Source organism: Stegodyphus dumicola, chromosome 4 (assembly GCF_044657685.1).
Source record: "Stegodyphus dumicola isolate Sdum_Otavi_A_Nest chromosome 4, ASM4465768v1".
NCBI lineage: Eukaryota > Metazoa > Arthropoda > Arachnida > Araneae > Eresidae > Stegodyphus > Stegodyphus dumicola.
The window spans coordinates 18925162-18937551 of NC_140771.1; the positions used below are offsets into that span (position 1 = coordinate 18925162).

The 12390-nt window shown below is 35.6% G+C and overlaps 1 protein-coding gene across 6 annotated transcripts in view; it reads right to left on the bottom strand.

Moving 5' to 3' along the window:
- Positions 1-12390, bottom strand: part of mmy (UDP-N-acetylglucosamine pyrophosphorylase mmy) — a 198882-nt gene that overhangs the window by 50669 nt on the left and 135823 nt on the right. For all 6 annotated transcript variants that reach the window (XM_035354679.2, XM_035354682.2, XM_035354681.2 and 3 more), the window contains exon 3: positions 8047-8251. In XM_035354679.2, coding sequence (XP_035210570.2) covers positions 8047-8251 — 205 coding nt within the window. The remainder of the gene's footprint in view (positions 1-8046; positions 8252-12390) is intronic.

Below are 12390 nucleotides of genomic sequence, written 5' to 3' on the forward strand. Positions count from 1 at the left end.
AAATATGCTTCACATTCTTAAGATTTATGGAAGATCTTTACGATAAGAATGGGAATCTAGCATCCTTCCCTGCAATCAATTTAAAGTTAATTCTGCAAATCCATTTCTTCTTATTTTTTAAGGGGATTAAAAGTCAGTTTGTTTAATCTACAGGGAAGGTTCCCATGGCGACCACTTTACGAAAATGAACACCTGAAGCTACCAATGTTTCTGAAAATCTAATTAAAATTCAATACTGAATACGACATCCCTAACATGATCAATTCACAGAAGACTAAAAATTACCAGGAACCGTGCGCCGTTGTCTTATAGTTCACTATACTTCATTCCTTTACTTTAATGCTAGATGTTCGTAGAGGGCCGCGAAAGAACTCTCATCGCCAAAGGTTGATAGGGTGTCGAACTGTGTAATCTGCTGTTAGACTGCTCTTTATGCTCAAATATGTAATGGAGAAAAGCAGATCAGGGCATTTGCAGTAACCATTGCCGTAGTCCTATGTACCTTGGCGATCACTAATGTCCAAGAACACTCGAAGCTGGAGAGATGATTAATTTTTGGAACCTTCCATAGGCTACTAGATTGTCAATACTACATAGACTGTCAATACTGGCTGCGGCATTTGTGACTTTTTTTCTATCACTGAGGTGTAGAGAAATTTTTGGTTATATTTAATGAGACCCCAGCTGTCTCCGGAAGAAATTCAGTTTTGGGGCTATTGCAAGCGTGCGGTATTTGAGCTCAGTAATGTTTGGGATTCACATGATTTAGGGCCTAAATATTTAAATTTTACTATTTTAATGCTCTAGCAATTCAATTTAATGTTTGGTCTTCTACCGATATTTTCGTCATTTTGGATTTAATAGGTACTGATGATTTTTAGTCTGAAATGATGAGCTTGAGCTCGGTGATGAGGTCATTGAACAACTAGTCGAAGAAGAAGAAGTGAAGAAGGTCGTGGCATGCGAGACCACGGTTAACTTGAGCTGCATCATCGGCAAAAGCTGCAACCTTAGTGTTTACGTAATTCCGGAACAGAGCCTTTGTTAAGTACGAGGTTTTATAATGAGCACGACGGACCAGGCTTTGATTTGTTCTCTTGATATGCTACCTTTATTGCGTACAAATTTTCTATCAGTTAAGTAATATACAATGGTACAATATAAGTTCTAGGACAGCTAGCGTTTCTCAATGTTTGGATTACAACCAGACAATGTGCCGAAAGTATTTTTATAAAGTCAAGGCTAATTACTGCTGTGTAATACACATTGTATTTATTATATACACTGAAGTGACAAAAGTCATGGGATACCTCCTAATATTTTGTCAGTCCTCCTTTTGCTCGGCGAAGTGCAGCAACTCGACGTGGCATGGACTCAACAAGTCGTTGGAAGACCCCTGCAGAAATATTGAGCCATGCTGCCTCTATAGACGTCCATAATTGTGAAAGTGTTGACGGTGCAGGGTTTTGGGCACAAACTGACCTCTCGATGATGTCCCATAAAAATCTCGTTGTTTGAGTACGTGAAGTCCATGAATGGCTGTAAGTGATCTTCCAAGTAGCTGAAGGTATCCATTTCCAGTCAATGATCGGTTCAGTTGCACCAGAGGACCGAGTCCATGCCATGTAAAAACAGCCCAGACCATTATGGAACCACCACCAGCTTGAACAGTGCCTTTTTGACAACTTGGGTCCATGGCTTCATGGGGTCTACGCCACACTCGAACCCTACCATCAGCTCTTACCAACTGAAATCGTGACTCATCTGACCAAGCAACGGTTTTCCCATTCGTTTAGGGACTAACCAATATGCTCACGAGCACACGAGAGTCGCTGCAGGCGATGTCGTGCTGTCAGTAAAGGCACTCGAGTCGGTCTTCTGCTGACATAGCCCAAGGAAGAAAAATTTCGCCGCACTGTCCTATCGGACACGTCCCTCGTACGTCCCACATTGATTTTTGCGGTTATTTGATGCAGTGTTGCTTGTCTGTGAACACTGTCAACTCTACGCAGACGTCGCTGGTCTCGGTCGTTAAGTGCAGGTGGTCGGCCACTGCCCTGTCCATGGTGGGATGTTATGCCTGAAATTAGATACTCTCGGCACACTCTTGACACTGTGGATCTCGAAATGTTGAATTCCCTAACGATATCCGAAATGGAATGACCCATGCGTCTAGCTCCAACTACCATTCCGCGTTCAAAGTCTGTTAATTCTCGTCGTGCGGCCATAATCACGTCAAATGAAAGCCATTGAATGAATTGAAGTGACGATGAGTATATAGTCCTGGGGACTTTGACTCAGTAATTATTTACCCTACGGGGTACGTCATAGTGATGAAATGATTCCACTTTAGTATTTTAAAGTGGAAAATTTCTTGAGTAGAGGATACTTGGTTGGTCCAGTGGCTCCATTTGTTGGTAGAGATACAAGTATTCGCTGGGAGTAGCTTGGATGAGTGAAGCAATTTTTTGATAGAAAAGTGATCGAAAGCTGTGCCGCCATCTGTTGGGGAGAACTGTAAGTAGGCGGGAAATTTTAAGTAAGCTTAGTGGAGTAGCATGGGTGTCGCCATCTATTGTCGGAATCTGAAGTAGAGATCTGATAAGCATAAGAGTAAATTTTTAAAGTAGAGGCATAATCTGTGCAGTTAATGACATCGAATTTAATTCTCTTCTGAAAACCTGAACGTTAATTCCATAATGCGGAAGGCAAGGATCATTTTTTCTGTTGTGTTGCTTGTGTTTTTAATTTGATGCGCAATTGTTGTGATATTCTGTATAAATCTGAAAACTTTTGGATCTTGAAATATTTCTGTAACTTCTGAAACATTAGTTGGGAGATTTTTCTGAAGTTTAGTTTGGGGGAGTTTGACGGTTTAGTCTCTGAAGAACTGTGAAATTTTGGAAAGTCCTCTGGAGTAGGCAGTGGGGCTGTTATTTTCTTAACTGGTTGCTGATTTTCAAATCTTCTTTTGTAAATTTCGCATCCACGATACGAAGATATGTGTTCTTTTGAACAAAAAATGCATTTAGGTTTTTCGTTTTCTTTTAGTTGGCAGGTATTGCTCCTGTGATTGCCTCAGCATTTACAACATCGAACTTTTTTGAAGCAGTTTAGCTGTGAGTGGCCAAATTCTTGACATTTAAAGCATTGTACAGGACATTTGCGAGGGGTATATTTTTCTATTTTAATGTTGACGTCAAAAATATTGTTTAGGCGATGAATTTGTTCTCCAGCCGCATTTTTGTGTAGTTCAATCAGGTAAATGAGTAGTAAAATTTTCTGGTCTTCGATCTTTTTGGAGAATTGTCTGACTTTAATAACAGCGAAGCCTCTGCTGATAAGATCTTCTGCGATTTCTGCTTCTGTGGTGGTGCTTGGCATATCTTTGAGTATCACTTTAATGGAGGATTCATTTTGAAGTGAGAAGGTATAAAATTGAATAGTATGGCTTTTTAAAGACTGTTTTAAATTGTGGACATCTTCCTGCGTGGTGGTTCTTAAGTAAATTGCACGATTTTTCATTTCTGCTTCGAAATGGTTTTTGCATTTTTCATGGCACATTTGCCGAACGGATCTCCAATCTGGGTTAGATTCTTTGATTACAATGGGAGGAATTTTTTCTGGTGGAATAGTTTCATTTGAATCTTTTGTTGTATTTTCATCTGTGTCCATTGCTGTATTTAATGGGGTAAATTGATTTCTTTCTACTATTGGAGTTGCTTCTGTTAGATTGATGGTGGGTTTGCAGGTTTTGTTTGGTTTTATCCATTTATTACGAATTGCTTCCTCTTCTTTCTCCAATTAAATAAGTTTTTGTTCGTAATGAGATTGGAATATTAAACTTTTTTGGTACGTTTCACTATTCGGGTCATAAGTCTTAATAAATGCACGCATTGTACTTAGCAGATCTTTTATTTCTGTTATTTCTGCAGCATTTGACTTTTCGCTGTTTGGGGTTTTTGAAGGCGTTTCTGTTTCACTTGAAGTTTTAGTTTCATTATTCGAGGCTACTTGAGCTGTTAATAAATTTGGAAAGATGTCTTTAAATTTTTCTTGGGGATTTGCTGTACTTTCTACTTTTTTACTTCTTTTAGGTTTTCTTAAGGAGTTTTCTGAATCCTGATTTTTATTTTTAAGGTATTGCTTACGGAGTTGATTGCTCATACTAGATTTTGCAGAATAATCAGAGTCGATTGCGTTAGAATTTACGGAGTAATCTGAGTCTATTTCGTAGTCGCTTTCTTGTCTATCTGCCCAATTCTTATCTGGTGGTTTTTTGCTTGTACTGGCCATGGAGGTGAGCAAGTAAAGGTCAACTTACCAAGAGTCAGGGTGCGAAGAATCAGAACGAAAAATCAAGAGCACTGTACAACCGTCTACGGTACTGGGTTGCTGCTCTGCTCGAGTGTGCTTGAATGAAAGCCCTGCCAAAGCACTTCGCATTTATACATTTTCTATGCGATACTACTGCCATCTGTAGATTTGCATATTGCTATCCCATGACTTTTGTCACTTCAGTGTACGATGGAGTCCTCTACTGCCGCTATAAAAAGATAAATTGTCGATTTTCCCGTGCGAAAGCCACACTGGTATGGGCTGAAAAGAATTTTTTTGCTAAGACGATGCTTAAACAAGCAGCTAATTGTTAGCAATAAATACTTCATTTCCTTCCCTTTCTTACGCTGAAATATGCTTTTCGAGGAAAAATATTCGAAATTTAAATTGCTTTTTTTTAAAAAAAACTCAAGGCTAAACCATTTTGAACGCCAATCCACCTTACAATGTACAAGAAATGTAGTTAATCAACAAAATGTAAAAGACGACTTGCAAGAATTCTGCAATTAAAAGAAAGTTCTTGAAATAGAACTTAATTAAAAATCGAAAATAACATAAACAGTCAAATACTCAAAATACATATAAATAAACAAAACGCTGGCGTAAAAAATTCGTTGTTAAACAACAAGCAAACAACTGTTTTGTACCTGGTGGTAAGACCCGCCTAATGCTAGAGGGCGCTGACAGCGCCATTGAGTGTGTTCAGAGAGTTGATGGAAGATGTGACGCAGTGATGATGTGAGATTTCTGAGATTGTGAAATTATTATACTCCATTAAATCAATTTATATTTTATTGATATTTGATATGATATTGTGTTTTGCTGAACCACCATACTTTTGACAAACTTGGATTACCACTGATGCGCACCTGGGTATATAGTATTACCATAATAGTAAATTTTTTGTGAAAATCAGCTATACAGAAATCATAGCTCTTTATTACAAATATTCAAAAACAAAAGTCAATTATTAATAAGCACATATCTTGCTATTAAACTACTGAGTATAAATTAAAAAGTAAAGAATTACAACGCGTCTCCTAGAGTGGTATAACCTACCAGGTTGTTTGGATAATAAGATCTTACACCTCGTGAAAAAGCAATACTTACTATGAGTCTGTTATTTTAAAATAAGGCACGAAGCGAAACACACTAAACAGAAATGAAAGGGGGAATTAAACGACTCGACTCTTTTTCTGCAGTTGTTATTCCCATGGTTCTGAGTCAAATCGGGTAGCGGGAAAAAAAAAACCTTGAAATTCCTATTTTAAAGCAACAGATTGTAAGCTACTTGGATCATAAATATCCCGACAGCTTAGCGTTAGAAGGCGAAATGCAAAAAAATGGAAAGATGTTTCTAGCATTCTAACTAGAAATGTTTCTAATAACAGAACTGAAACACAGTTTTATCTCCTTTCGCCTAAAACTACAATAATAGGACCTTGGTAACAAAATACGAGACAGATGCTTTTGTTTCCCATCCTATTAATCATTTCTGGTCATCAAATATAATTATCCATATTATTAAAGTCTTCATAAAACACTTCAATTTACAGTATATTAGGTTTTCATTAATTTTCTTTAATTAATCATTTATGCATAAACGTGCTCTTTAATTGGACACTATTTTTAGATGCATTCTTCAATACCGGTATTTTACGTACTTATGCTAAAAAGAAATTTCCCATCAATATTACTTACGCGTTAAAAAAGAGAAAGGGAATGTGAAAGCATTTTTATTGTACCGGCATTCAAAATGAAAGTAATAAACATAATATCACAAAACTCTGTCAGCAAAACCAAACTCAGTATAGCAATATCAAATTAAAAAGAAAGTAAAACAAGTTTGCGAAAAGATTCCTTCAATAAAATGCAGAAAAACGCTCCATAAAAATGGAGTTATAGTCACCCAGAATAGACATATATCTCTCACACCGAACTTTTATGTTATTGAGGAGACTGAAAAAAAGTTTAAACTCTAGTAAATAAACAATCTAACACTAGAGATATTAAAAACATCTTTATCCATGATATAGGCCTTTCTTCTTCAATAGAGTGTCTTCAAAAGGTGATTAAAGATAAAATACGATTTCAGAAAAGAGATTGCCATTCAAAGAAAATGAGAGACTTAAGTCAGTAGCTCTTGCATTTTATTTAAAATTTACATCAAATTAATTACTTTTTCCTATAATTCTACATCAACACATTTATTTTTTTATACAGAAGACTTTTTCTTGTGGTAATAGATGACACTTTTCCATGACAGCGAATTTTAACGAGGATAATCTTGCCTAGTGGCTTGGGTCTACAGATGAAATTCAGAGACCTAGAAGAAAGCTGCATTCATTAAATATCTTTCTTTCCTAAGAAATGCTGGATAACCTGGGCTCTGTGCCGCAGCATTTATAAAAAGAGATTTATGACTCCACGATAGTATTTCACTTAAGGGGCAAAGACCTGATTCCTTTAGAGCTAAGAAGTCACACTTTCTCCACAGAAGAGCAGAAACGGTATACCAACGTCTAGCTCGATATCATTCCACTCTCAAATACCTGCTTAATAATAGCAGTTGCTTTCTCTTTATGCTGGAGGACTGTCAGCAACTAAAACATCTTGATTTCTCCACATAAAAATATATCAAAAAACAATCTCAATTTACCAGAGAAAGAAAAGAGAGCCATTTTTTATTTTCACTGGGGGGGGGAGGAATCAGAAATTATGTTTACGATACAACAAGTTTTCTTGCATACAGGATCAAAGGGAGGCAGACCATTATCATTGAGATTACTTATGGCACCATTACATATCTTGATGATGTCCACTCTCTGGTGACCAGTGGTGTAGCTAGGGTGGGGCAAGGGTGTGTGATTATGGCAAAGCCTAGAAGGCTATCTGCCTAAGAGGAGGGATGCCTTTGTGGAGGACTTTCTAAGGGAAACTGGCTCGTATACACGTTACACATGGTGAAAACCACGAAAACGCCCATGCAGCCAGCCCGTTCGCGGGATTCAAACCTCGGACCGAACTACCAGTGTTCAGCAACTTTTACCGCTCGGCTGCTGGTGGGCGGGGCAAGGGGGAACATCTGTCCCCAGCCGCTGCATCCAAGGTGCGCCAAATTGATGCTACGAAATTTTTTGATGAAATGTTTCCCATTCTTTGCACACAGAAAGGGACGCAAATCCTTCAGTTGTCCCCGGCCGCTGGAAACTCTAGCTACGCTCCTGCTGGTGACCTTCCCTGAGTTCTAGCAATGGCATCAGCTTATATGATGTTATTGCACATGGCAATTCATGCAAACATCATCTGCGTTGGAAAATCTGCCTTCGTTAGTTCGTATTTAGACAAAGGGCCATAAAAATCGCAATTAATACCTGTTCTTTATGAATCGAATACGAAACCGAAATATCAGTGTTAATTATTTAAGTATTTCGTCCATTTTAAAACAGGTTAACAATTAAAAGCAAAACAATTTGGCAAGGGAAGTGATAAAATAAAGTATTCAAAGAACAGAAAGTACAGTAAGAAAGTAATTGTCAGAAAAGTTAAAAGCCCAAAAAAAGTCAGCAAGAAAACGGAACTGGTGAAAATCTCGCACGCCATTAATATCATAAAAGCAATTTCAGTCACATCTATAAAAGTAGAACGGAAAGCGAAGATTGTGACAGCATGGAGATTTATGATCAATTAAACACAAGTTCTACTTACCAAGGTATGGTTCCTTTTTTCCCAGTCAGCTGCTCAGCAAGTTCTTCTAGCTTAAGCAAGCGTTCGCCCTGAAGCTGATACAAAGTCTTGCGGGAAGGAAGACCTACGTCGTACATCCCTTTAGGATAGTTGACACCAAGCCTCGTTCCTTGTCCTCCGGCTAAAAGAAGAGCGGCAACACGACCTTCTGAGATCTCGCGAAGCCCTTGGAAAGGAAAAAATTTGTTTCATCATTAAATACTGAAATAAATGTAAGGAAAACAAAATACTTTCTTATTACTAATATATCCACTCATTTCTTAAATATCCATCACATCAAGGAGTACTCTGTGCATTCAGCTAATTAAAAAACAGTTAATCGGCCATTGCAACAACAAGTTGCCAGAAAATTAACAATTCCCGAAAATTAGAAACGGTAAGGTAAAAATATTTAAGTAAGAAAAACTTAAGTACTTTCAAATCTCTCTCCAACAAAAACGTATTTAAAATAATTTTTCACATGCATAGCGTGATTAGCATTCCTAAAACTTTAACGGTAAAAATCTCTACAAAATTGAATTTTCCTATCACAGTACTCAAGAATATACATACGTACGCATATAATATATGTATACATGCATATATGAATGTACGTGTACAATAATTATTAAATACCAGATAAAGAATCCGGAAATCATTACCACCACACCCCGCAAATCAGCTACTTTGGGAAGGTCTCCTTTACAAGAGGTCAAGAATATTCCGAATAGTTTTACTGCGCATGCGCTTTTTAGAAAACAACATTATCAATGAAGTAATAGAACATTAAAAAATTTCCTTATAGCATCATATTTGAAATTCCCCCAAAACTTGAAACACAGTGATGCGAAAAAGGATTCAACAAAGCTTAATCTGTGATCATTTTTATAGAAAACAAAATAGCATAATAATGATTTCAAGAACTAAATATTTGTAACACAAAATTGTAAGCTTGAGGTATAGCTCATAAGTCCTACAGTTCGCATAAATCAAAATAAAATGCTGAAAAATTACTCCCCAACAAATACTCAAAGGGCCCACCAGCGGCCGAGCGGTACAAGCCACTAAACACTGGTAGTTCGGTCCGGGATTCGAGCCCCGGCAAAAGGGCTGGCTGCATGGGCGTTTTCGTGGTTTTCCCCATATGTAGCATGGATACGAGCCAGTTTCCCTTAAAAAGACCTCCACGGGGCACCCTCCCTTTCCGTGTAGTGCCTAATGGCGGAGCACGTAATAAGGCCCCCCCCAAAAATACTCAAAACAAGTTTAGAATTACAAAAAATAGTGCGAAATTTCAAGTAACAAAAAATTTTGAAAGTTTTAATTTTTCTTTGATATGGCAAAGCATGTGAGGTCTGTTTCCTTAAGAGAAGGGATGTCTTCATGAAGGACGTTCTGAGGGAGTTCGTATCCATGTTACACATGAAGAAAACCACGAAGGAATTTGAAAGAGGTTTAACAATTATATAATAAGGATTTATCTTAAATATTTATTACAGAAATCATTACAACTGCATACAACAATCATGAGCTGGAGTGATATCACAAGTTATTTCAAAAGCTAGTGAAACACAGCGTTAATTAATGATTGAGAATGTAATTTGTTTGACTTATAAGTTCACAAGATAATTTTTATTTTATACACCCGAAAGTTTAATTAGTGTAATCAGTTCAGTTTCTATAGCACCAAAATGCAACCATCAACTGAAGCGACACGATTTGTTAATGAACTCAAAACCAACACTTCAAATAAGTCGGGACCTAACAATCCATTTTTCAAATTACATAGTTTTTAGTTTATGCAAGGAAGTCAACGAATTAAAACGGCATATCTAACAAGAATTAAAATTTCAGTGTTTTCTCTCTACATGCAAAGCAACTTAAAAAAGGGGGTGGGCTGGGGAAGAAAGAACCAATATCAATCATTAAAATGTTAATATATATTTTAAAAGGAATGCAATCAAAATACTAATCAAGACACAATAACACGCCGAATAAATACTAAATCAGAAGTCAAACAACAAAAATCAGCGTTATATTTACAAAATTTTCACAGGACTAGTTTCGATGGTTTTACCGAACCACCATCTTCAGCTGCAAAACCGCAAATGAACCAGATAGGAAATAACGATTAGATAAGAAAAGAAAGCCTGGACAAGAATAAGCAAGTGGCGCCATCTGTTGGTGAAACCAGAACTAAAACAATTTCTTTAAAGGCCGAAGGCAAATTTGGATTGGAATTAGGATCGTTAACTAGAACAGAAAGATTTTTTATGAATGTGAAATGCCTCTAAAAAATTCAGTTCTCCAATGGAAGATGTTTTTTGAATAATTTTAGCAGCAGAAAAACTGAAAATGTGGTTTTCGGACCAACAATGTTGAGCAACAGAAGACTTCTGTATATATGAGTAAAATACTAATGTTTAACATTTTAATATGCAGCATACAAAATCCTTTGTTCTAACGCCTAACATTGTAAAATATTAGACATCAAGAAACAAATCTGTAACATAAATCATAAACATAAAACTGTATATATGAGTAAATATGGTCCTCCATACACGAAACCATTACGAAGAGACATTTATTACATCCCTTTCGAATTTCGATATAGTTTGTATGGGTGTACTCCAACTGCGCGAATGAAAATCCCCCCCCGTCTTTGTATAGTCCAACTACGCGAATCAAAATTCCCCCCCCCTGTTGCCTACAGAGTTACAATTTTACTTTTCGAAGCCAATTGTAGCCAAGAGGAAAATAAAAATAAGGAAATAGAATGACATATCACAACAACATGTACAGAATATCTAACAAGCAGGATAATTACTTGAATAACAGTAATACTAAATGTGAAAGCTAACAGAGAAAATAAAAGGTATTGCTAAACATAACATATTAGCATTAGAAACATCTTTCATTAATTACAATATTAGAGGAAAGATTATTACAATAATATCATGAATCAAATAATTGTAAAGCATACCAATTATTTTTTTTATAAATTAGATCAATAATCAAGATGTCTGAACTAGAATGGAAAATTTAATATAGTTCACTGGCGTGCAAAAGATTATTCCGTATGGAAGTGTGTTAAAGTGTGCTAGAAATATTTTTTGTTAATTAAAGTAATCATGTAAGTATTTGCAGAAATTAATAGTTAAATTTAAAAAAAGCTTAGGATTAAATATATTATAACAACATTACTATGCGTTTGGAACTCTGACATATAAATTGTAAATAAAATTTAAATTATTATGCTAAGAAGTTTTTCTAAAATTTATCTAGAAGAAAAGAATTAGATAAACAGTATTGCAAATTAATATAATCAATCAGGCCTCTCAATAAATAGAAATTTTTTTTAAACCAAAAATTAAAAATTGGGATGCAAAAGTTTGTATAATATACTTTACAACATCTGAACATACAATTAATCAAAAACGTATAATTAAATTAATAACAAGCTAATCAACAGCAACATTAAGCTTAGTTTCATTCAATCTACATAAAACAAGCAATCGATCAGGTGCTCCGCATAACTGAAGTTTAATTGCTATTTTATGTAGATTTCCGTATAAAATAAATATCTGCACTTGTGAAACAAGTGAATAATGTACTGATAGTCCACAGGAATTAAAATATAGTGGTTAAAATATAACTAATTCTCAGAAGGTATACAAAGTTACTATAGCTACATAAATTGAATCGTTATAGAAAACTCGTAAAGTTAAGCACTACAGTGTGAAAAAAAAATTCTGGAATAAATATGTTAAGAAAATTAGATAAATAATCCTTAATTTATTGATATCCATATAAACTCTATGCTTTTTGGAAAAGGTTACATATAATTTGGATCGAGAAATCAATCATCGATTCCAAGTTAATTTCTTTCCTTATTTTTTCATATTAGAAGGATTTGTAAAAAGATATGTTAAGGTGAAAATTTTTGCAATATTTTTAAAGAAAAAATTTTAAAAAATATTTTTTGGTTCACGCACTGAAATTTTTATGAAACATTTTTACACAGTAAATAAGTACAAAGAAAGAAAGTCCTGGGGGATCTCTGGGATTAGAAACTCGGGTCGAACTACCAATGTTTAGTGACCTTTTCCGCTTGATCATAAGACCTTTTGAAATTAGGCTGAACAATATATTAAAGAAAATAGAAGATACAGCACACGTAAGAACAAAAGCGGGCTGAATTAGAGATTTACATGTTTGGTGAATGAGATAAACTTATCTGTATGCCATTATGAAATATTAGGAATGTAAAAAGAATTAGTAAAGAAGGCAATGGCAATCTAAATCAATGTAATCTAAATTTATAAA